The 25,284-nt window shown below is 63.8% G+C and overlaps 2 protein-coding genes and 1 long non-coding RNA gene across 3 annotated transcripts in view; 1 reads left to right on the top strand and 2 right to left on the bottom strand.

The window, feature by feature from the left end:
* The window catches only part of LOC142435535 (uncharacterized), an 8,656-nt gene extending 7,756 nt beyond the window's left edge, over positions 1-900 (top strand). The window contains exon 3 of the long non-coding RNA XR_012781571.1: positions 1-900. This exon is cut by the window's left edge and continues 1,453 nt beyond it. This is a non-coding gene — a long non-coding RNA (uncharacterized LOC142435535).
* Positions 1-23,341, bottom strand: part of LOC142435534 (polyprenol dehydrogenase-like) — a 30,874-nt gene extending 7,533 nt beyond the window's left edge. Inside the window, exons 1-3 of the mRNA XM_075539759.1 lie at positions 23,214-23,341; positions 10,886-10,993; positions 6,272-6,340 (exon numbers count right to left, since the gene is read on the bottom strand). Coding sequence (XP_075395874.1) covers positions 6,272-6,340; positions 10,886-10,993; positions 23,214-23,322 — 286 coding nt within the window. The 5' untranslated portion in view covers positions 23,323-23,341. The remainder of the gene's footprint in view (positions 1-6,271; positions 6,341-10,885; positions 10,994-23,213) is intronic.
* Positions 12,921-23,342, bottom strand: LOC142435533 (E3 SUMO-protein ligase ZBED1-like). Its single transcript, XM_075539758.1, has 2 exons — positions 23,214-23,342; positions 12,921-15,586 (listed from the first exon to the last, which is right to left on the bottom strand). Exon 2 carries the CDS (start codon positions 15,561-15,563, stop codon positions 13,386-13,388), a length of 2,178 nt encoding a protein of 725 aa, XP_075395873.1. The 5' UTR covers positions 15,564-15,586; positions 23,214-23,342; the 3' UTR covers positions 12,921-13,385.
* Positions 23,343-25,284: the final 1,942 nt, after the last annotated feature.

The raw sequence follows: 25,284 nt of genomic DNA, 5'->3' as shown, positions 1-25,284 counted from the left end.
TGATGGGGGGCCAGCAATCAGGGTGACGGGGCAGAAGGAGGGGCCAGCGCAGGCTGACCGACCCTCAGCCGCCTGCAAGGGGAGGGGCCTCCTCCTGCGTCCTCCCTGGTCCTCCCTGGCCTCCCCTCCCAGGAGCAGCTCTGCCCTGCCCTGCAGGGTGGCTGTGAGTCGGAATGAACTCTTTGGGAGCAGGCTGTGGGGCACGGGCCCCCCCTCGCTGCTGCCCCAGATCCTCAGGATGCTGCTGACGCCCCGTGTCGCGGGCTGTGACCTCTCTGCTCCCGGCGAGAAGGGGGAGTGCAGAAATAGCCACAGGGATCAGTGGGCGCCGGGAACACAGGCAGCCGCGTGGGACGGCCGCCTGCACTCGGCCAGGGATTGCGGGGACTCAGGACAAGCGGGTCAGGGGGCCCTTCTTCTTAAGGGGTCAGGGCACCCTTTGTTCACGGGGAGTGGGGGCCCCTTTTTAAACATCGACGACGCCTTTCCTTTCTAACCCTTTTTTCCCATTAATTTTTTTGCTGCTGTCTTCTGGTTTACCTTGTCTCTGCGCCTTATCGCGCCTGCGGGGGTCTCCCCGTTTGTGAAGCACTGGGGGGGCGAAGAGACAATAACGGTGCACGGTTTTATCAGGACGTGGGGGCGGGGAGAGGAGGGAATTTGGGGAGACCAGCGGGGACGGTGCAGACAGCGCTTCCTAAAAGCCATGCGAGGCAACGGTCCTCTAGTTCTCCGCTGCTTCCTCCGCCCCACCCACTCTCGTGACCCCGATTCCACCGTGCAAATCCACTAGAATGGGGTCTGGGAGCTCGCAGCACCGGGAATCCAGGACGGCCAAGCCCCTCGGGAACAGTAATGGGAGTCGCGACACCAGGAGGGGGAGGAGAAGGGGGGGAGGAAGGGGAAACCGATCACATTGATCTACATAGAACCCCCTCCTGGGGGGCCGGACAACAGGGAAGTGGGTGAAGGGAGACGGCGCTCAGGTGGGGCATGAAAAAACTCATCATAATTTATAAATGCAGAAGGTAACCTGAGGCAGCGGGCTTGCAGGGGGTGGGGATGAGCTGGTCCCAAGGGCTCAAGTAGAAATTGTTTTCAGAAAAAGGGCAACAGATGTAGGAATGTGCTCGATGGATGGAGGGATGCATGGAGTGTGGTAAGAGCTGTACCGGCCCCCAATAAAATGCTTTAAAAATTAAAAAATTTCCAGGTAAAGAGTCTGCATTTTTTTAAAAAGGACCCCAGCGCGGGGTCCCTGCTCACGGGCCGGAACGGTGCACTGAGCACCGTCCCCTCGGGTGCACTGGGTCTTCGTGTTCTGCCCGACTTCTTGGGGGGCTTCCCGCGTCCTCAACACAAGCAGAGTCTGGGGCGGGGGGAGCGCGAGTTCGATCCCACCCCCCGCCCCGCCCCCGCGTCCTTTCCATTGACGAGGAGAGTACATGCGAGCCCCCTTCCCTGTTGCTAAGCCGGTGCACAGTTCCTGGTGGAATCTGTCTTCTCGGAGGCCGACTAGCGAAACGGATCCAGGGGCTAAGAAAGAGCTTTCCATCCACGAGCAATTGCATATTGAGAAAACGTCCCAGCCTGGACCAGACCAAGTCCATCAGTCCGATATGAGCCCGTCTGTCCAATATCAATCTATAAATCCCTCTTCAGACGCATGCACCTCATGCAATGACTCTGAAAGCAGGGGGATCACAGGCCGGCGGGTGCAGAGTCCTGTGGATCCAGTGGCCGTGGACGCAGCTCAGCGCTGGCGTGGCCTCCACGTGGCTCCTCCAGCTCCAGGGCTCCGTCAGCTCAGCTCCCTGCGTCTTGTCCACAGGAATGTCCTGCAGGGAGTGAGCGTGTGTCCCGCCTCCAGCGGGCTCTTTATCTCCGTGGCGCCTCCCGACGAGGTCACTCGGCTGCGACCTGATGGACGGGCCAGGCTCTGCCCCTTCAATCATCCATCCCAACTCGACAATGGACGGTGCCCCCACCACTCACCGACTCTGCACCCCAGGCACCTGCGAATCTCAGTGCGTTGCCCGTCCCCGTTGGATCCGTCTCAGGCTCAAGCCGTTGATGGGGTTCTTCCATTGCTCCGTCGCTGCCTTTAGTGGCTGATGCAGAGACGGGGTCACACTTGTGTTGGACCATCAGCTTCCCGTCCCTTGGGGGCCGCGCGTCGCTGGGGGGGAGGCGGGGAGCCAGGTCCCCGTGGTCCTCAGGCACCAGCAGGGTCACCGGACGTGAACAGGCTTCAGCGGAGCCTCCAGACCAACAGCAGAGTCCAGAGCCGTGAAGGGGTGTCCGCTGCTGGGGGGTTCCTTAGCCTCCGAAAGCCTGACGGGCGGCACGGAGACGAGGTCGGGTTCTGAAAATCTCATGAGCAGACACAGAACCTGGTCAGAGATGCTCCCAGGGGGTGAGCCCCCCGGGGCCGACAGCTCTCGGAATCCGGCTGAGGGGAGAGCGGTCTTCACGGACGTGGATGGAGCTGCCAAGCCTGCGGATCTCTCATCCCACACTCCTGTTCACGCACGCTCTCTCTGGAATAAGCCCGTGCATGTGCAAACAGGACCCCCCCAAGAAGTTCCCCTTGGACTCGCTAACTCCCCACGGGACCTGGTTCAGCTCACTCTGCCGGGCAGGCAGGAAAGAGATGCCTGCTCTCTGAGCTCCACAGAGCTCGCCGCCCCACCCACCCCAGGGAGCCCGGAGGGAGACAGACCGATCCCGCTGCCATCGAGTCAGTGCCGACTCCACAGACCCTGCAGGACCAGATGGACAGAACTGCCCCTGTGTGTTTCCCGAGGCTGTCCATTCTCCTGTGTTCACTGGGGGGGGGAGCAGGGCCCCCCATCTTTCCCCCATTCCCCGAGCACCCTTCCTCGGGCCGCGAGAAGGCGACCTACCACGTGGGGCCTGGAAAGCAATTGTCAGAAGCAATTGTCCTGTTCTCACCGATCTCATTGCCTCTTATCTGCTAAGTGGCTCGTGATCCGCCGCCGGGTAATTAACTTGTAAAACAACCCGGCCTGCAGTGTCCGTGGAGTGGAAACATGTCCCCAAAGGCCCCCGACTCCTTCACAGAAGTGCAGGTCCTGGGGCCTGAGCCTCCCTGCCCCGTAAGGACTGACAGACACAGCACCCCACGGGAGGCTGTTCCCTGCTGGCCTCCCGGGTCGAGAGGATCAGATCGATCCACAACAGTCTTTGGGGCGCAGCTGCCGAAGGCCGGTCCTGCCTCCTGAAGGAACACCGAGACTAAGCCCCCCCCCCCCCCATCAAGCCCAAACCTTACCCGGGAGCCTGCCGCGTGCCCGCAAGGGCCTGAGTTCCCGTCTGGTGTTTTTTTCCTCACAGAGCAGAGCACCAGACCTTTCTGCAGAGGCACCTCTGGGTGGATTAGAACCACCTCTTTCTGGTGGCCATCGGGCAGTTACCGGCGTGAGACACCCCAAGTCTAGGCGTGAACAGTGAGGTCTCAATGGCAGCTAGTGGGCGGTAACAATGTATCACATGAGGTCTCAGTAGGGGCTGGTGGGTGATAACAATGTATCACATGAAGGCTCAGTAGGGGCTGTTGGGTGATAACAATGTATCACATGAAGGCTCAGTAGGGGCTGGTGGTGGTAACAATGTATCATATGAAGTCTCAGTAGGGGCTGTTGGGTGATAACAATGTATCACATGAAGGCTCAGTAGGGGCTGGTGGTGGTAACAATGTATCATATGAAGTTTCAGTAGGGGCTGTTGGGTGATAACAATGTATCACATGAAGGCTCAGTAGGGGCTGGTGGTGGTAACAATGTATCATATGAAGTTTCAGTAGGGGCTGGTAGGTGGTAAGAATGTATCACATGAAGGCTCAGTAGTGGCTGGTGGGTGGTAACAATGTATCACATGAGGTCTCAGTGGCTGGTGGGTGGCAACAATGTATCACATGAGGTCTCAGTAGAGGCTGGTGGGTGGCAACAATGTATCACATGAGGTCTCAGTGGCTGGTGGATTGCAACAATGTATCATATGAGGTCTCAGTGGCTGGTGGGTGGCAACAATGTATCACATGAGGTCTCAGTGGTGGCTGGAAGGTGGTAACAATGTGTCACACGATGTCTCATGGGAGCTGGTGGGTGGTAGCAAAGCATTGCACGGATGCCAACGTGACTGCGGGCAGTCACTGTGGGCGGGGACAGGTGACAACCTGAGCTACTTCTTGCTCAATATTTCTACAAATCTAAAGCAGTCGTGAAAATCAGCCCAAACCCAAACTCACTGCCATCGAGTGGACGCCGACTCTCGGGGACCCTGCAGGACGGGGCGGAGCTGCCCCTGGGGGTCTCCCAGGCGGTCAGTCTGCACGGGAGCAGACGGTCTGGTCTCTCTCCCAGGGAGCGGCTGGTGCGTTTGCACCGCAGACCTGGGTGTTTCGGTTTATTGCCCTGGTTCGTTATTAGTTCGCGGAATGGCATGCAAAGCGTACCTCAAGTCCTCGCCTGCCCCGCTCCCCACCCACATTAGTAACGTCGGCATCTGTGTGGTTCCTTGTTAACAGCCGTCCACCTGCCACAGGGACCTCATGTGATCCGTTATCACAAGCCCCCAGCGCCTCTCCACCTTCCTCACGCCGCGGCCCCTCCAGAGAGTTCCCCATGTGGTGACCCCCCCCAACCATAACATTATTTCCGTTGCTACTTTTCCGAACTGATATTTGCTACCGTGATGAACTGTCATGTCAGTATCTGATCGGCAGGATGTGTCTCATTGTGACGAGTTAAACGCTGTTAAAACGATTAACCACCAAGCAACGTGTAATTCTAGATTCTGAAATATGCGTTTTTCCGATGATCCCCGTAAACGGGTCGTTTGACTCCCCCCCAATGGGGTCGCGACCCACAGATTGAGCACCACCGCCGTGCACAGACAGCAGGCGGGCAAGGACAGCGGGCAGGGAGGCCGGCAGCCCTGGGACAGTAACAGGGGAGATCCCGAGGGCAGGCTCAGCCCAGGGACAGAGGTCACTGGGTGGACACGGGAAATGCACGGGGGGGGGGCCACCCTGTGCTCCCAGGAGCCGGGCGGTGAGTCCGTGTGGACCGCTCAGACGGGGGAGGAACGGCGGAGCTAACAAGTGGGGCTCCATCCATGTCTGAGCCAGGAAAGATGTCACGCGGGCAGGATGCGGCTGCCCACCAGACACAAGATGCCCCCGCTCCCCGGGCCCCCGTCTGTCTGTCTTACTGGGGCGCTTCCACGTGGCTCGGGTGCCAGAAACTCTGCCACCGGCGGTTCAGACACCAGCGGGGTCACCCGGGGTGGACCGGTCTCAGCGGAGCGTCCTGAGAGGGACCAGGGTGAGAGGGCTGGTGACCTGCTGCTGAAACTCAGCCCAGGGTAATCTAACGCTCACGTTCTGTTTTCATTACACGGCTGGAAACTCGGCCGGGGCTCTTTTTCCCTTCATTTATGCAAGATAAATGCCCACGGACGTTGCCGACCGCTGGTATTTTAAATGCCGGCAGGGTCACCCACAGCAGACGGGCCTCAGGAGGGATTCCAGATGGACAGAGACGAGGAAGAAAGGCCTGGAGAGCTAACGCTGCAGACGAGCCCGTGGAAACCGCATGGCCCTGCACTGAGCCCTGTCAGATGCAGACCTGGAATCGGAGCCCCCTGGGCAGGAAGGTGCTCAGACCACCCACTGGCCACAGCCTCAGACCTGAGCTGACCAGCCACGTGGAGGACCACGCAGGACTGGGCAGTGTTTCCTTCTGACCCTGCAGGACAGGGCAGAGCTGTCAGATGTAACGGGAGCAGACGGTCTGGTCTTTCTCCCCAGGAGCTAATGGATATGCAGATATGTAGATAGATAGATAGATAGATAGATAGATAGATAGATAGATAGATAGATAGATAGATAGATAGATAGATAGACTGGATAGATGGATAGATAGATAGATAGATAGATGGATGGATGGATGGATGGATGGATGGATGGATGGATGGATAGATAGATAGATAGATAGATAGATAGATAGATAAACACACTGCATCAGTGACCCTGCAGGACAGGGCGGAGCTGCCCCCGTGGGTCTCCCAGGCTGAGTCAGCTTCCACTCGAGGGCAGTGTGTATCGACACACCCCTGTGATCACACCAAACTCCCAGGAGAGAGGCCAAAAGAACACACGCTCGCCATCGGTGACCCGTAGCCCCCAGCCCCGGGCACGGCCTCACAGCCCTGTCCCAAGAAGCACCCCTGGGGGGCCACACGGTACCTTTCTTGTTCAGAGCCTCCTCTTGGATTTGCCTCACGACGTTCTGGGCTTTGTGGTCATTGTTTCCAGCTAAAGGGAAGAGAAGAGATACAGTGTTTCCAGCGGAAGGGGGAGAGTGGACACAATGTTTCCAACTTAAAAAGCGATAAAGGTGCAGATACAATGTTTCCAGCAGAAGGGGGAGAGTGGATACAATGTTTCCAACTTAAAAAGCAATAAAGGTGCAGATACAATGTTTCCAGCGGAAGGGAGGAGAGTGGATACAATGTTTCCAACTTTAAAAAGGATAAAGGTGCAGATACAATGTTTTCGATAAGGGGACGGGAGTAGATACAATGTCTCCTGGAAGGGGCTGCGAATGGATACAATGTTTCCAGGCCGTGTGAAGAAATCAGATACAGTGTCGCCAGCTACGGGAAGATTCGAACAAGAGCAGGGCTTCCAGCCAGAGTGGAGGGAGCGACACAATGTCTCAAGCTAAGAGGGAGAGAGTGGAGAGCAGGTTTCCAGTTAAAGGATGAGAACAGATACAATGTTTCTAGTTGAAGAGAGCAGATGCATCGACGGTCTCCAAACACCACCGAGTCCTTGGGAACTCACGGGGACCCTGCAGGACAGGGCGGAGCTGCCCCTGGGGGTCTCCCAGGCGGTCAGTCTGCACGGGAGCAGACGGTCTGGTCTGTCTCCCCAGGAGCGGCTGGTGGGTTAGAACTGCTGACCCTGAGCTTAGCAGGCCTCCTCAGTCTGCCAAGACACCCTGGAGCACCCCAACACGTCGCTGTGAGCAGGCATGCGCCTCCCGTCCCTGTTCTTTATGCCGGGACCCACTGGCTCAGGCCCTCCCACAAGCACCGGAATGCTCGCCTACAGGTTAGGGCCGTGGGCAGCACCAAGGAATTGGCCGGGACTGCGGACCTGACGTTGGCAATTCAGACAAATATTCCCAACACCCCCCCCCCCAAACACACACACCCAACACGCTGTGGGGACGCTGAGTCCGTGGGAAACGTGTTTTCCTTAAAGTGATTCCCGGCCCTGTCCGTCCACCGGCGGGCGGCGTCCCTGTGGCCACCAGGCTGGGGCCCACTCCATGCCGGGGCCTCGGGTGTGGATCTGAACCAACCGTGGGCGGCCTTGAGAATAGGGATTCTAGGACGCCTGACTGTGGGGCCGTCGGTGGATTAGCCGGGCGGACAGAGCAAGGGCCAAGGCCAGCTGCCCCGTCTGAGGCCGGGGAAGGTGCCCATCAGGGAAGTGCCCACTGCCCGCACTCGAAGCACAGCCTGAGCAGAGCTGGCTTATGCAAACGAGGGAGCAGCAGCAGGACGGCTAGAGGCCCCGAGCCCGCGAGGATGAAATGCAGGATGCCGCCTTCCGCGTGGATGGAAACCCAGGAAAACCCAGTCCCAGGGCACGGACACCAGGCTGGGGGTGGGCAGGATGGCGTCTCGCTCGGACCCATGCGATGCTTGCAGACGCGGCCCTGCTTGCAGACGCGGCCCTGCTTGCAGACGCGGCCCTGCTTGCAGACGCGGCCCTGCTTGCAGACGCGGCCCTGCTTGCAGACGCGGCCCTGCTTGCAGACGCGGCCCTGCTTGCAGACGCGGCCCTGCTTGCAGACGGGGGCCCTGCTTGCAGACGCGGCCCTGCTTGCAGACGCGGCCCTGCTTGCAGACGCGGCCCTGCTTGCAGACGCGGCCCTGCTTGCAGACGCGGCCCTGCTTGCAGACGCGGCCCTGCTTGCAGACGCGGCCCTGCTTGCAGACGCGGCCCTGCTTGCAGACGCGGCCCTGCAGGGTCGGGTGACGCATGGCGTCGCCGCGGAGACCTCGGTGGAGGGAGGAGGACAAGGAGGCCCCTGGGGATCAGGGGGCGCCCCACCCGGGCCTGGTGCTTCCAGGGGCTGCAGGCGAAGGAGGGACCCTGAAGAAGGGCGCGCAGAGAAGCAGCCATGCTTGGGAACTGGGGTGCTGAAAAGGCTGAAAGGACCAGGGGCCGCCAAGGGGACACACAGCTGTCTCCGAAGGAGCACGGCCAGAGAGACCCCTAGATGCTGGGACAGTGAGGTTGTGTCTCAGAGCGCCCCTTAGAGGCGGAGACATTGTGTCTCAGAGCGCCCCCTAGAGGCAGGGAGGTTCTGTGTCAGAGCGCCCCCTAGAGGCGGGGAGGTTCTGTGTCAGAGCGCCCCCTAGAGGCAGGGAGGTTCTGTGTCAGAGCGCCCCCTAGAGGCGGGGAGGTTCTGTGTCAGAGCGCCCCCTAGAGGCGGGGAGGTTCTGTGTCAGAGCGCCCCCTAGAGGCGGGGAGGTTCTGTGTCAGAGTGCCCCCTAGAGGCGGGGAGGTTCTGTGTCAGAGCGCCCCCTAGAGGTGGGGACGGGAGGGTCTGTGTCAGAGCGCCCCCTAGAGGCGGGGAGGTTCTGTGTCAGAGCGCCCCCTAGAGGCAGGGAGGTTCTGTGTCAGAGCGCCCCCTAGAGGTGGGGACGGGAGGGTCTGTGTCAGAGCGCCCCCTAGAGGCAGGGAGGGTCTGTGTCAGAGCGCCCCCTAGAGGCAGGGAGGTTCTGTGTCAGAGCGCCCCCTAGAGGCGGGGAGGTTCTGTGTCAGAGCGCCCCCTAGAGGCGGGGAGGTTCTGTGTCAGAGTGCCCCCTAGAGGCGGGGAGGTTCTGTGTCAGAGCGCCCCCTAGAGGTGGGGACGGGAGGGTCTGTGTCAGAGCGCCCCCTAGAGGCGGGGAGGTTCTGTGTCAGAGCGCCCCCTAGAGGCAGGGAGGTTCTGTGTCAGAGCGCCCCCTAGAGGTGGGGACGGGAGGGTCTGTGTCAGAGCGCCCCCTAGAGGCAGGGAGGGTCTGTGTCAGAGCGCCCCCTAGAGGCAGGGAGGTTCTGTGTCAGAGCGCCCCCTAGAGGCGGGGAGGTTCTGTGTCAGAGCGCCCCCTAGAGGCGGGGAGGTTCTGTGTCAGAGTGCCCCCTAGAGGCGGGGAGGTTCTGTGTCAGAGCGCCCCCTAGAGGTGGGGACGGGAGGGTCTGTGTCAGAGCGCCCCCTAGAGGCGGGGAGGTTCTGTGTCAGAGCGCCCCCTAGAGGCAGGGAGGTTCTGTGTCAGAGCGCCCCCTAGAGGCGGGGACGGGGAGGTTCTCTGTCAGAGCGCCCCCTAGAGGCGTGGAGGGTCTGTGTCAGAGCGCCCCCTAGAGGCGGGGACGGGGAGGTTCTGTCTCAGAGCGCCCTCTAGACGCTGGGACAGTGAGGTTGCGTCCCAGAGCGCCCCCTAGAGGCGGGGAGGTTCTGTGTCAGAGCGCCCCCTAGAGGCAGGGAGGTTCTGGCTCAGAGCGCCCCCTAGAGGCGGGGACGGGGAGACTCAGTGTCACGTGCTTTGGACGGACAGTGGCTGCAGCCGTGGGCTCAGCTATAGAGCAATGAGGGCGCCCGGGGGCGGGGTGCTGTTTTCCGCTCATCGGGTCTCTGTGGGTGCAGACGGGCAGCCCAGCACCTCCCGGCGCCCCCAGGGGGCCAGTGAGGAAGATGAGGGCGTGTTCTGTGTCCAAGCAGATCCTCCTGACGGCCAGGCTGCCCTCGGTGGGCTCCCCTCCCTGCACCCCGGGGAGGCAGTGGACGGTCCTTCTTGCACCAAGGGCAGCTCCGCTCCAAGCAGCCGCTCAGCCTGTTGCCCAGGGAGACGCTGCGGGGAGCCGGGCACCCCCGTCCCCCGGGATGAGTCACGTCTGGCTGGCCGGGAGCAGCACCGTGCAGGTGAGAGCTGCCCGGGCCGGGAGTGTCAGGTGAGTGTGTGCAAGGTGTGGGCCGAGCTCGCAGGCGAGGAGAGGCCAGCAGGCGGGCCGCCTGACCCACATCGCCACCGCCCCACGCAGGTCAGCCCGGGACTGCCAGCTCCCGCGGGGGAGCAAGCTGGGGTCCTGACCGGCCGCCCCCAGGACCCACAGGACACACACACATGGACAGTGGACGTGTCCAGCCCTGGACACGATGCATGGACACAGGGCTGCAGCCGTGGCTCGGACACGGGCACATGGGGGGGACGGGGCAGGACCGGGCAGTGTGTCCATCTGCTGCCCGGCGTCGCTGTGAGTTGAAACTGACTCACAAGAACAGGGACCCCACGCCGTCCCCATCTGGACACGTTGCCCCCAAACGGAACTGACCGGGAGACGGTCCATGAACGAGGCTGGTGCACAAAGATTCCCAGAGAGAAACAAGCATCCGGGGAAACCGAGGCAGCTCGGGGCGCGCGGGGGACACGGGGGCAGAGGCGGCCGGCCCGGAAGGAGATCCAAGGAGGGGGCACAGCTGGCGGCCAAGCGGGGGACTAGCCCCCCGTCGTGATAAACAGAAAGGGGCCGATGCAGCGCACCTGCTCTGGTCACTGCTCCGACCGGGGTGCACCCGGTGCTTCTAGGAACTCAGGGACCCCCCCACCCGCGCCCCATGCCCGCTGGGCAAGTGGGGGGTGTGTTGAAATGGACGCCCGGATGCACAGGCTCCCCGTCCGCCTGTGAGCGTCCATCTCCCCCCGACCTGCCCCCCGTGTTTCCTCTGCAGGAGCTGCCCCCCCGTGCTGCGTGCACACCCCTGCTGGGGAGCGCCCAGGCGTGACCCCCCCCCCGTGCCATTACCTATGATCACGTGCATGCCGAGCTGTGCCAGGCGCCTTGCTGTGGCGAAGCCGATGCCGTCGGTGCCCCCGGTGACGATGGCCACGCGGTCGGGTCTTGGGGGCAGCACTAGGGGGGAGACGAGAGCAGGGAGATGGGGGTGAGGTCTCAGGCCAGACGGCTCTGACGGGGGCAGCAGGGGACCCCCCACCCATGCATGGGCCCCATGGGTGTCAATCCTTCATCGCCTGTCAGCCGGCAAGGTCGGGGTCCAGCCTGTCAATCAGACTGATGATGTCATTGGCGGGGGGCACACGGCCCCTCCCGGGCGACGTCCCTGCGGACAAGACACGCGGAGCCACGTGGAGGCCACGCCGGCGCCGAGCTGCTCCCACGGCCACGGGAACTCCCCCCACCAGCTCTGCCCCCCAGCCCGCCGCGGGGATGGTGCAGGACCGGGCGGTGGTCACTTCACGCGTCGAGGGCAGCGGGCAGCAGGAGAGAGCGCACTGGACAAAGGAAGCGAGGCTGCCGCGTCCTGGCTCGTTCCCGCTCGCCCCCTGCACCCCCCGCACCCCCTGCACCCCACCACCCCGGAATTCTGGGACTCAAGGGGGCAGGAGGACCCCCTCTGAGCTTCGACGTGCAGAGGGGCTCAGTGTGACCACATGTGGATCCCGGGAAAGAGCTCCCGGCGCCGAGGAAAACCAGCCAACAAAACAAAGCCCAGGCGCACAGCAAACAGGACCTCCTGCCCTCGAGTGGACACGACTCTCGGGGACCCTGCAGGTCGGGGCTCTGAGCTCCCGAGGACTAACCGCCGCCCCGCGGTGACCGGGCAGCCGCTGGGTTAATCCCGGTGTCATGGAAACGCGGCATTTGCAGAAAGGAGGTCCAGCTGAGGTCCACTGAGGTCCAGCTGTGCCCCGCAGCTCTAGAAACCAGCACCGAGGGCCTGTTGGCGTGCAGATCACGTGTCGGGACGGCTGCACTGACACGCACACACATGCACACGCATGCACGCGCACGCACACACGGCTGATGACCCAGCACAGCCAGCAACAGGGCTTCTCGGCCAGCGTGGACTCACCTCCCGGCCCCCAAGTCCTCCCCGGGAGCTGTTCTTCCCACAGGGTCCACTTCCCCGTCTCGCTGGGAAGCCGCTCAGAGCCGGGGGGCCTGGGGGGGCCTCACCGGGCTGCGACCCGGAAGGTCAGCAGAGAAAGACCAGCCTGTCTGCCCCCCAAGTAAGACTGACCGCCTGCCCTGCAGGTCGCTGAGTCGGTGTCCACTCGAGGGCAGTGAGTTTATCTATCAATCAATCTATCAATCATCTATCTATAATCTATCCATCTATCTATCTATCTATGTATCTATCTATCCATACGGAGCAGCCGGAGGTCTCCAACTGCTGACCGTTGCCCGAAGAGGACACGATCGCCGCAGTGGACGCCCAAGGGCCAGCAGAGCACACGGCCATTTCTCCCCTCCGCCCTGCGCTACCAGAGCGTGTCCCGTCGGCTGAATGGAATGGATCCCGGGGGGGCACCGTGAATGGTCAACCGGACAGGCTGACCACAAGGTCGGTGGCAGAAGCCGCCATCCCGTCTGGAGCAGAAAGAGGAGGCTGTCCACCCACGGATGGACGGATGGACGGACTGCCCACGGGGGCAGCTGGCACCCTGTGCTCTTGGGTCGCCCAGAGTCGGGGTCTCTTCCAGGACAGGGGTCATCTTTCCGGAGGGCCACCACGGGCTGCAAGTGGGGCTGCGACCTCCAACGTCGGCAAGGTCAAGCTCACTGGCCACCAGGAGGGAGAAAGGAGACGGCCAGGCCTTTCTGCCACACGCCTCTGGCTACTTGTGAGCCGGGCCACGTGGCTGGTCAGCGTCTGGGGGTGCTCACTGGGCGCACGGTGGCGCGGAGAAATTAATTAGGGGCGGATTTTGGGGGGAGGGAGCCCGGGGCTCCTCTGCACCCCCACAAAGCCAGAGCCAGCTGTAGGGCCCATGCTCCTGGCCAGTGAGAGTCGGGCCCGGGAAGGAGAGCACCGAGGACCGCAAAGGAAGTGCGTCTCCTTTATTTCATTTCTCCATCAGTTTGCACCTCAATCTGTTCACACCGCGGGCAATCCCGGAACCCCGCTTTCCCAGGCGGGGGACACACCGCGCGCACCAGCTGTGGGTTAGCAAGTCTCTTCCTTCGCGCACAGATTTGGGGTTCCGGGAGCCCCGGCTCATGCATCCTGCTTCCCCCCCATGTTCCTTTCCCGGGAAGGCACAGGACCCCCGTGCTGTCTCCCCAGGGCACCCAGCGTGCACTTAACCGGCACCCTCAGCTGCCCGCTTAGTCTGCAAGCACAGGGAACGGGGGTGCGTGCGGCGGGGTGCCAGGAGGCATGTCCACTGCCAGGGCGCCACGCACCCGCTCCCCAAAATCCAGCACGGCCCATTTTCACCAGCCTGGAAGCCGTTGCCCTCCTCCTCCGCCGCCTTGGCGCGCAAACTCTCCAAGAGCCGCGCTAGGGGAAGGCACCCGCTTCGCGCGCCCCGAAGAAGCCGGCGGCCGCGCCCCCGCCGGGGTCCCCGAGGGCGGCGAAGGCCTGGTCGTGGTGCAGACCCCACTGCCCCTCGTCCTCGTCCTCGGGCTCCGGCTCGGCCGCTGCGGCTGCGGCGCGCGCGTTCTCGTAGAGGAAGACCTGCAGGTCCACGTGCGCGGGGGCCAGGCGGTTGCGCTTGGCGCGCACCACGTTGGCGGCCGAGCCGAAGAGGCGCTGCGGGCAGACGCGCGTGGCCGGCACGCACCAGTACTTCTGCAAGACGCCGGGCAGCACCGGGAAGAGGGCGAGGCGGTCCGACCACCACTTGAGCGGGTCCTCCCCGAGGCCCAGCACCTTCTGCGACTTGAAGTTGCTGACCTCCTCCACCACCTGCGCGTGCCGTTCCTCCTGGTCCTCGGGGCCGCCCGCCTGGCAGAAGATCTCCGCCAGCATGCTGTTGATGACCGCGGACGGCGCGGGGGGCGGCGCGCCCCCCAACTGCAGCCTCTTCGCCGGCGGGTCCTCGGCGGGGGGCGCGGCGGAGGCGGCGCAGAGCGCATCCTCGTGCGCTCCCCGGAACGCGCCGCCCGCGCCCCTGCCGCGGTCCAGCAGGCCCTTGGCCTCCTCCACCACCCTGTTCTCCACCTGCTGGCGCTCCAGGGCGGACAGGAAGGGCAGCTTCTTGTAGCGCGGGTCCAGGAAGGTGGCCACGTTGAGGAACATGGCCACCTCGGGCGCCTCCTGGTAGGTCCTGCTGAGCTCCTGCGCGATGACCTCCTTGGCCATGGTGACCTCCTTGCAGTCCGTGTCCTTGACGCTGAGCGTGGTGCTGAAGAGCATGTGCAGCAGCGGCCTCACCATGCTGATGGCGGGGTACCTGGAGGCGGACAGCATGTCGGCCACCTGCTTGAAGGGCTGCAGCAGCTCCGCCAGCGCCTCCATGGCGCCCCACTCGGCCGCCTCCAGCATCAGGTGGTGGCTATTGGTGTCCTCGACCAGCACGGCGGTGACCACGAACTGCTGCTCCTGCAGGCGCTGCAGCATGGCCAGGGTGCTGCCCCACCAGCCCGCGCGGTCGCTGCGCAGCATGCACCTGCGCGCGCGCCGCTGCCCCTGCTTCTCCGCGAGCAGGTGCATGGCGGCGGGCGAGTGCTGGAAGTAGTCCACCAGCCGGCGGCACCGCGCCAGCAGCGCGCCCAGCCGGGGCAGCCGCAGCGCGCGCTGGATGCCCGCGTCGAAGCTGCGCGCCAGGCACGGCATGTGCACCGGCGTGTCCAGCAGCGCGCACGCCTGCGCCAGGTCGCGGCCGTGGTCGCTGGTGGCGCCGAAGACCTTGGCGCCCACGCCCCACTCCGTGAAGGTCTCGTACAGCACGCGCGCCACCGTCTCCGCCGCGTTCTCCTCGGGCACCTCGAAGGTCCTGAGGCAGCGCCAGGCCAGCGCGAGGCCGCCCCCGTGGGCGCCGCCGCCGCCGCCCGGGGTGAGGAAGTGGGCGCCCAGCGTCACGTAGGCGCGGTGCTGGGTGTCGCTGCGCCAGGCGTCCATGGAGACGCCGCACCAGGGCGCACGGCTCAGCTCGCGCTGCACCGCCGCGCGCACCGCCGCGTACTTCTCGGGCAGGGCGCGCGCGTAAAAGAAGTCGGCGCCCGGGAGCTCGTAGCGCGGGTCGGCCGCGCGGAGCAGCCTGCGGAAGGTGGCCTCGTGCACCACGGACGCCGGGAAGAGGCCCTCGCAGAGGAAGGCCAGCACGGCCGCCGTGAGCTCCTGCTGGCGCCGGCTCTCCTGCGCGTGGCTCGCCTTGGTGGCCAAGGCGTCCGGGGCGCCCGCCGCCGCCGCCGCCGCCGCCTGCGGGGACGCGTCGGGCTTGAGCTTGGAGAAGGCGCTGGCGAAGGCCTCGCGCATCTGGTCCGTGTTGCTCTTGACGAACTCGCAGAATTCCTCCGCGTGGTTCTTCTCCAGGTGGTAGGACAGGTTGGAGGTGTTGCCCGAGTAGGCGATCTGCGCCATGCAGATGCGGCAGTAGATCTTTTTCCACTGCTGGATGCAGCCCTCGGCGTCCGTGTCGAAGCCGAAGTACTTCCACACCTTGCTCTTGGCGCGCGGGTGCGCCACCAGCTTCAGGTCCGCCGGCGAGCCCGCGTCCGCGCCCTTGGCCTCCATGGCGCTTCAGGCGAGGCCCGCGCCTGCCGAGAAGCGGGGAGAAGGACACGGTCAGACAAAGCGGGGTGCACACACACACCCCCCGCGGGTGAGGGGGGGACCCCGGCTCACGCGCCGCAGCCACGCCAGCCACGCCAGCGCAGGCTTTCCACCCCGGGGATGCAGGAATGCGCGCGCGCGCAGACCTTTGCTGCATGCGCTTCATTGTGCGCGCCGCTGCGGAGTGGACACTGACGCACAGACACCCTCTCCAGGTGCCCTGGCGGCGTATTGATGTCCTCCCGGCAAGGTCAGCGGTTCGAAGCCAACTGCCGGCCCCGGAGGGGACACAGAGGAGCCTGTGTGGTCGCGTAAAGAGTGGGTTTGAACCGCCGACCTTGCCGCGAGCGGCCCTGCACCATCAGGAGGTCACCACGGCTCCTTTTCGTCTCTCAGAGCCAAGTCCAGCCTGACCCTCAGCGGCCCCGCAGGACAGAGCAGAACGGACCCTGGGCCCCAGTCCCAACCGCCCCCACCGAATGGGGTCCCTGCGCAGTGGCCCGATGTAGGGCAGAAGGACACACCGCCCGGCCCTGCCCGCCCTCAGCACCGTCCGCATGTCTGAGCCACGGCTGCAGCCCGTGTCCGTCCATCTCCCAGAGGACCGTCCTCTCTGTCGCTGCCCCTGCGCTTGACCAAGCACGATGTCCATCTCCAGGGACCGCGGGCTCTCGAGGTCACAGCGAGCCCCCCGGGGACCGAGTTCAGGGCTCAGTGGGAGTCCCAAGACAGTGGGTGTGTGTGGTTCTGGGGGTTCACACTCTGGAAGGCGGACCCCACTCCCCACCTGGTGGTTCACTTTCCCTCCGTCGCGAGCGAGTTTTAAGTCGCTCATCAACAAGGTGGAGTTCGGGGGCGCAAACGGGTGCAGCAGACACTTCCTGTTGTCGGCACAGTTTCTCCCGGAGCTGGGAACACGCCGCCTCCCTGCCGCAGGTGCGTCACAGGTGTGCTCAGGTGTGTGTGCACCCAGGTACGGGTGTCCTAGTGCATTTTCACGTGCACAGTTTTACGCACACGCACGCGCATATCCCACTAGGCTTTCTTTCCATTTCCCATGTCCGGTGTGCAGCCCTGAGGCTACTGGTTTAGGCGCTGGGCTGCTCACAAGGTCGGGGGTTCAAGCCCTCCCGCCACTGAGCGAGAGGAAGCAGAGGCTTTCTGCACCGGAGCCTGGAGACCCCCGGGGGCGGCTCCGCCCTGTCCTGCAGGGTCGCCGTGAGTCAGTGTCCACTCGATGGCCGTGGGTTTGGGTTTGACTTTGGTCACAGAGGCTTTTCCTCCACGGTCCAGGGGCAGGACGCCAGGCCTTTCTTCTGCTGCACCCTGAGTGTCCTCCAGCCTCTTTGGAGCCCAATCCGGGCGCCCCTCGCCGTGGGCGCCGTCGGGGATTATTGGAGGAGCGAGCTCTTCGGCGCTTGCTTTGGGGGCAGCGGGACCCCCGGGCGCCGGCCTGCAGGTGGCTCTGCGCGGCCGTGGACCCCACGCAGGGGGCCGGTGTGTTCTATGTTCAGACTTGCAACGTTCGCCACGTGCCCTGCAGAACACGGACTAGGATGCAACAGATGCACCACGGAGCGACTGTCCTTCGTTACGGCGGCCGCGGAGACACATGCAGCCGAGGGCCCCCCTCCCCACGCGCGCCTCCCACGCCCCCCACTCCCCTCCCCCCGCGGGCTCTGCACAAAGGCTCAGCTGCACGCAGGACCGGGTGAGCTCCAAGCTCACACCAAGGGCTGCACACGCACGCTGGACGTCACAGGGCGTAAGGCAAGGTCATGCACGCTGGACGTCACAGGCCATAATGCAAGGTCACGCACGCTGGACGTCACAGGCCGTAACACAAGGTCATGCACGCTGGACGTCACAGGGCGTAAGGCAAGGTCATGCACGCTGGACGTCACAGGCCATAATGCAAGGTCACGCACGCTGGACGTCACAGGCCGTAAAGCAAGGTCATGCACGCTGGACGTCACAGGCTGTAATGCAAGGTCATGCACGGTGGACATCACAGGGCGTAACGCAAGGCCATGCACGCTGGACGTCACAGGCCGTAATGCAAGGTCACGCACGCTGGACGTCACAGGCCGTAACGCAAGGTCATGCACGCTGGACGTCACAGGCCGTAATGCAAGGTCATGCACACTGGACGTCACAGGCCGTAACGCAAGGTCACGCACGCTGGACGTCACAGGCCGTAACACAAGGTCACGCACGCTGGACGTCACAGGCCGTAATGCAAGGTCATGCACGCTGGACGTCCCAGGCCGTAACGCAAGGTCATGCACGCTGGACGTCACAGGCCGTAACGCAAGGTCATGCACGCTGGACGTCACAGGCCGTAACGCAAGGTCATGCACGCTGGACGTCACAGGCCGTAACGCAAGGTCATGCACGCTGGACGTCCCAGGGCCATAAACTCAAGGCCATGCACGCTGGACGTCACAGGCCGCAATGCAGGTCATGCACGCTGGACGTCACAGGCCGTAACGCAAGGTCACGCACGCTGGACATCACAGGGCCATAATGCAAGGTCACGCATAATGGACGTCACAGGCCGTAAGGCAAGGTCATGCAAGCTGGACGTCACAGGCCGTAACTCAAGGTCATGCACGCTGTAACGTCACAGGGCCGTGACGCCATCACACGCTATGATGTCACAGCGCTGTAGTAACACGTCGCCGTGGCACGGCGCATGCGCACGCCGCAACGCACCTGCCGCAACATCACGGCGGCGCCTGCGCGCTGTAACCTAACTGCCGGACCGCCACGTCCACACGGCACAGCGCATGCGCACGCAGAACGTCACAGCGTGTATCACGTCATCGTGGCACGGCGCGTGCGCACACCATGACGTCACAGCACCATAACATCAAATCATCAGGGCACGCACGTACGTAGACTAACGTAACTGCCGTAACATAACGTCATCATGACAGCGCATGCGCTTGCTGTAACCTAACGGCCGCAACGTCCAAGCAACATGGCACCGCGCATGCGCACGCTACGACGCCACAGCACCATAATCTAGTCCTCGGGGCACCGCGCATGCGCACGCTATAACGTAACCGGAACGTAATGTCCCTGGCCGCCGCAGCGCCGTGACTTAGACGTCCCCCTGGCACCGCGCATGCGCACGCTATAACGTAACCGGAACGGAATGACCCTGGCCGCCGCAGCGCCGTGACTTAGACGTTCCCTGGCACCGCGCATGCGCACGCACTGACGTCACCGGCGGCAACGTAACGTCCCGGTGGCTCAGCGTACAACGTAACCGCCGCACAGCCACTCGCCCCGCCCCCCTGCGGGAAGAGCGTGGCGCCTGGGGAGCAGCGGCAGAGAGGCCTGGCGGCCCCGCGGGGCGCAGCGCACCGGGGCCTCGGAAGAAAGGCCTGGCGCTCCGTGTCTGCCGTCGCCGCTCGTTTGGTCCAGGGCGGTCGCAGGCGAGGTTGGGGGGACACGGGGCGGTATTGAGACTGAGCACAAGGAGAAGAGAATGGGTTGGGGTGCTGGTCTGCCCGTGCCCCCAGCCCGCCCCCCACTTTCTGCTACCGGACAGAGTAGTAATAGTCACATGCCACCAGGATGAGAACAAGGGGCCGTTAGTGATTGCCTCTCAAATGGGATCACGAGCTGCCTCCACTCGGCTATAAACAGGGGAGGGTGCCCTTGGGTCCCTGCAGCTTCCTGGGTGAGGGGTCCGGGCTTCTGACTCACCTAGGACGCCAGAGCGCCCCCTAGAGGCGGGGACGGGGAGGTTCTCTGTCAGAGCGCCCCCTAGAGGCGTGGAGGGTCTGTGTCAGAGCGCCCCCTAGAGGCGGGGACGGGGAGGGTCTGTGCCAGAGCGCCCCCTAGAGGCGGGGACGGGGAGGTTCTCTGTCAGAGCGCCCCCTAGAGGCGGGGACGGGGAGGGTCTGTGTCAGAGCGCCCCCTAGAGATGGGGACGGGGAGACCGTGTCACATGGACAGTGGACATGTCGTCGGGAGAGGCGAGTCCCTGGGGAAGGACGTCGTGCTTGGTCCAGTCGAGGGGCAGCGACAGAGAGGAAGGCCCTGGATGCGATGCACGGACACGGGGCTGCAGCGTGGCTCAGGCAGAGGGGTGCGGACCGGGCAGTGTCCCTCTGTTGTGCAGGGTGCAGGAAGGACACGGGCACCCACATGGGCTCCACGGGGGTCCTTTCTCTGCGACGTCTGAGGGCAGACTCCTGGACTGGGGTTGGGGTTCGGCTTACCTCCAGCTCTCCCCCAGCCCCACCCAGAGCAGGTGATCCCAGCCCCCATCCCCACCCTGAAGGCCCCCCTTGCAACTCTATCCGCCACTGGGTGCCCCCCACCCCCGGGCAAGAATGGCTTCAGGAAGAGGAGCCCTGGGTTAATTGCAAGGGACAGGAGGCCAAGTTCACATTCCATTCTGCAAGCCCGGGAGAGACTCATTCTCTGCTCCCGTGCAGACTGACCGCCTGGGAGACCCCCAGGGGCAGCCCCGCCCTGTCCTGCAGGGTCCCCGTGAGCCGGCGTCCACTCGAGGGCACAGACTTGGGGTTTTCTGTAACTTCCTGTCTAATTACAGGTGATTCTTGTTGGATAAACTCACTCAGGTGGAGTGGATGCCAATGACTCACAGCGACCGTGCAAATCTTCCTAGCAAGGTACTAATCCCAGAGGCTTCCCAGGGAGGCATGACCCAAGTCCACGTGGAGGAAGCGCTCCAGCCTGTGCCAGGTGATCTATGGAATGCAGGCAACAAAATCCAACTCTGAAGGAGGAGATGGTATCGGAGCTTAAATTGTGAACCCCCGGTGTGCAGAAGGCGATGGGGGGGACAGGGCATGCCCCAGAACATCCTCCTGGACTATCAGACAGGGGACTTTCTCTCTGAGGGCAAAGGGACACCGGTTGGAACATCGGAACAGGCAAATCCCTAAACACGGGACTAAGATGAGTGGCTGCCAGGAGCTGGCGGAGGAAAGAACTGGGGAGGTCCTGGTTCAAGGAGGCTGAGCTTCTGTTTGGGGGAAGAAAAAGGTTTCAGAAATCAATAGCGAAGGGTTCAAGTAGAAAGCAAATGTTAGCGGGTGAAGGGAGACGCCGGACGGTGTAAGATATGACAAAATAACACTGATTTATGAATTATCAAGGGTTCATGAGGAAGGGGGCATGGAGGAGGGAGGGGAAAATGAGGAGCTGATGCCATGGGCTCAAGCAGAAAGCAAATGTTTGCAGAATGATGAGGGCAACACATGTACAAATGTGCCCGACGCAATGGAGGCGTGGATGGATTGTGATAAGAATTGCATGAGCCCCTAAATACAGTGATTCTAAAAAATAGAGCTGACAGGTGTACAACACAGTAAACGTCATTGATACCACCGAATTGCGTAAACACGGAAACGGTTAAAACAGGAAGGGGAAAAATCTAACTCTCTGACATTGGATCTCATCTTGTGACCCCTTTTAAAGTCGTCTTGGGCTTTAACATTTTCGGCTTTTTATCGATGGAAGTCCCCAGTGTGGCTTGGTCGCGGCTGCTGGTTTGTGGGCCTTTGCTCGCTCCCTGCGTGTGTTTGTACGGTTTTTTCCTGCAGATGAAACCCAGCACAGGTACATCTGTGGGGGCAGCAACTGAATTCACAGCGCCCCTGGGGGGTGGGGGGGGCGCAGCAGGGCAGGGTGGGGGGCCAGGGGGTGCTGACGAGAAACTGCAAGAGCAGATGTTTCCACGCTCACGACGGTGATGTTTGCGCAATTCTGCACGCGCGCGACTGATTAAAGTGGGTGACACGCGAGGTGGGTGAAGAAATGTCCTGATTGTGCTAGCGATCACACACCTCATTCTTAACACCTGCGCGCCCTTCAGGCAGCGGGGCGACAGGCAGGCGATGTCAAAAACTGTCAACGCTTTTTTAAAAAAACTGAGCGCACGTCTGCATGATGACTTTTTTCTTGTTTCTCCCGTCTCGCGTGCAACGAGGGGATTTCGGGTTTGGGTTTTGCAGCGCGCCTAGGAACAGGTACCCTGGTTGCCAGGCAACAGGCCCAGGTGCAAGCAAAGCACTCAGCATCCTGCTCAGGCCTGGAGCTCCTGGGACCAGGCCCTGAGATAACTCCGCCCCCGAGATGACTCCGCCCACCGAGCAGACCCCGCCCACCATGCAGACCTAGCCCTGATGACCCCGCCCCTGAACTGACTCCGCCCTCAGCGCAGACCTAGCCCTGATGACTCTGCTGGGCACTGACTCCGCCCCCAGAGATGACTCCGCCCCCAGAGATGACCCCACCCACCGCACAGACCAAGCACCCACAGATGACTCCGCCCCCACACTGACTCCGCCCACCGCACAGACCTAGCCCAGAGATGACTCCGCCCACAGCTCAGACCGAGCCCTAATGACTCTGCCCGGCACTGACTCCGCCCCCAGAGATGACTCCGCCCACCGCGCAGACCAAGCACCAACAGATGACTCCGCCCCCACACTGACTCCGCCCACCGCACGGACCTAGTCCTGATGACTCTGCTGGGCACTGACTCCGCCCCCAGATATGACCCCGCCCACCGCGCAGACCAAGCACTCACAGATGACTCCGCCCCCACACTGACTCCGCCCTCAGCGCAGACCTAGTCCTGATGACTCTGCTGGGCACTGACTCCGCCCCCAGAGATGACTCCGCCCCCAGAGATGACCCCACCCACCGCACAGACCAAGCACCCACAGATGACTCCGCCCCCACACTGACTCCGCCCACCGCACAGACCTAGCCCAGAGATGACTCCGCCCACAGCTCAGACCGAGCCCTAATGACTCTGCCCGGCACTGACTCCGCCCCCAGAGATGACTCCGCCCACCGCGCAGACCAAGCACCAACAGATGACTCCGCCCCCACACTGACTCCGCCCACCGCACGGACCTAGTCCTGATGACTCTGCTGGGCACTGACTCCGCCCCCAGAGATGACCCCGCCCCCGGCGATGACCCCACCCACCGCACAGACCAAGCACCCACAGATGACTCCGCCCCCACACTGACTCCGCCCACCGCACGGAATTAGCCCAGATGTGACTCCGCCGCGGAGATGACTCCGCCCACAGCTCAGACCGAGTCCTGATGCCTCTGCCCGGCACTGACTCCGCCCCCAGAGATGACTCCGCCCCCGGAGATGGCCCCGCCCACCGCGCCGCCCCCGCCCCCGCCGGGGAGGAAGTGGTCACCGCGCCGCGGAGCGAAGGTGGACGGACCGGAAGTGCCCCCCTCCTCCCGCCCCGCGCCGGCTCGCAGGCGCGCGGCGGCCCCCCAGGACCGCGGGGGCGCCCCTCCTCCCAGGGGGCGCTCCAAGGGGGGGCCGCGGTCCCCGCCCGCGCGAGACGCCGGCCCCACCCCCACCCGCCCCGCCCCCCGCGGCGGGCGCCGCGGCCCCCGAGGGGCGCGGCCATGACCCCGGGAGGCGGGGTCCGCGCGGTCGAGGGGGGCAGGTCTGGGGACCCCGGACGCCGCGCCGGAGCGCGCCCCGCCGCCGTGTCCGCGCGCCCCCGGCCCGCCCCCCGCCCGCGGTCAAGGTCACGGGGTCCGCGCGCCCCGCCCCCCGCGCCCCCCGCCCCCCGCGCCCGCTGACCTGGCTCCGGGGGCGCCCCGCGCAGGCGGCGCAGCAGCTGGAGCAGCAGCACGGCCGCGCCCGCCGCGTACACCCGCAGGAGCGCCCGCGCCGCGCACAAAGCCGACATGGCCGCCGGGGCCGACGGACGGACGGAAACGCCCGCCCCGCGCGCAGCACCGCCCCCGCCGGCCGCGCCGCCCCCCCCCCGCCCCGCCCCGCCCGACCCGAGCGGACCCCGGCCGGGGCTCCCCCTGGGACGAGAGAACCCCCTGGGGTCGCCGCACACACCTGGCAGCCCCCCCACCCGAGCATCCCCCCCCAGGGCCCCCCTGCAGACGCTTGAGTGCAACTCCGACCCCCCTGCACCCTAATCTCCCACGTGAACACAGACCCCCCCGCACCCTAATCTCCCACGTGAACATAGACCCCCCCTCCTGACTTCCCCCCAGACCCTGCACCCCAACATGGGTCCCCTCTGGAAGACCCTCGCCCCCCCCACACACCATGGGACCCTGACACACACACCCCCTAACAGCCCACCACCAAACCCCCCACTGACCCTCCTGCAGACTCCAGGCCCACTCCGAGTCGCCCCCTCCCCAAACTGCCTGGGCTCCCATGCACCCACCCGCCCAGACCTCAGCTGGAGCTCTGCACCCCACCCACCGAGATCCCCTCCCCATGGGGACCCTGAGTCCTGCCCAGTCCCGGGCACCCAGCCAGGACCCCTCCCCCCACCTCCCAGGTATGGTCAGTCCAGGTCCAAACCAAACTCCCTCCCTTCACGTGGTTAGTGAAGCTGCAGGACCCCCACCTTCACGTGCTTAGTGAAGGTGGGGGTGTCTGGGGCTGTTAACTCTTTAAGGAGCAGAGCCCCAGGTTGCTGCTTAGACTGATTCACCGCATACCCCTCCCCCTCCTACACCCTCCTGCCAGGCACCCACAAAGACCTGCACCCAGATCTTTGGAGGACACCTCTCAATCCACCCTGAACCCCACCCCACCCCCCGCCTCAGGGACACCTCCCATCCTGCTCTCGGGGAGCCCCAGAGGGACCTGACACCCTACCTTCCCGGACCCCTAGGAGCCCTGGGCTTTCCACCACCACCACCCCGGGCACCTAACCAGATCACTGCCTTCTCCGGAGGCAGACACCCCAACTCCACATCCCTGCCAGGACCCCAGACCCACCAAGCCTCCGAATCCCCCAACAAACCGCTGCCTGAGACACCCCCTCTCTGGCAGCCTGGACCCGCGCTAGGACCCCAGACTTCACACACCCCCAGTCCTAAGCCCAGGTTCTCCCTCCTCACGGTCTCCCCCAGGTCCACAAGGCACAGGGGGACACACCCAGACCCTACCTTGGGCCCTCACCTCCAGTGAGGTGAGGTGACCCTTGACCTGTGCCCAGACTCCTGTGTGCACCCCAGAATCTGTGAAACAGCCCCGTCAGTGATCCTGCCCCCCACGACCTTGCAGGCCAGCACGGCAGTTCAGTCTCTCCCCACCACCACCTCCTCTCTTCCTCGGGGGACACCCAGGACCCTGCCACCCCCATGGACACAGCAGGAGCCCCAACCCACGCAGACACCACACAGAGCCCAGCACTCAAGGTTTGGACCAGCACCCCAACTCCATCAGGAGGGACCTGCCTCACTCTGGGGGGGTCTCCCGCCCAGCCTTAGGGGTCTGGCCTTCCCCCCAGGGCTCCCCACAGATGGAACCCGGAGCTGCCCACTTGGCCAGGTGTGCCCAGGTGTGTGCAGGTCATTTATATATATTTTTATATATTTATAGTCACTGCCATCAGCGAGCAGAGCTGCCCCTGTGGGTCTCCCAGGCTGTCCGTCTTTATGGGAGCAGGTTTGTCTGCCAGGAAGTGGCTCCTGGCTTTGAACACACGACCTTGCAGTTAGTGGTCCAACAGGTAAGCCACGACCAGAGCCCCTACATGCAGGTGGGCCCAGGTACGCTCAGGTAAGCCCAGGTGAATTCGCGCAGGTCGGATGCATGCAGGCAAGTGCAGGCCGGCCTGCCTGCCCAGCCAGGGTCCTGAGAGAGCCTCATGGGCTGCCAGCCCCGCCCCCGC

The sequence above is a fragment of the Tenrec ecaudatus genome, chromosome Y (genome assembly GCF_050624435.1).
Source record: "Tenrec ecaudatus isolate mTenEca1 chromosome Y, mTenEca1.hap1, whole genome shotgun sequence".
Classification (NCBI taxonomy): Eukaryota; Metazoa; Chordata; class Mammalia; order Afrosoricida; family Tenrecidae; genus Tenrec; species Tenrec ecaudatus.
Note: the sequence above shows the minus strand (reverse complement) of the source record. Positions and strands in the feature narration are given on the sequence as shown.

Excerpts from the sequence above, each read along its gene's own strand:
- LOC142435533 (XM_075539758.1), bottom strand. The coding sequence starts at position 15,563 with ATGGAGGCCAAGGGCGCGGACGCGGGCTCGCCGGCGGACCTGAAGCTG.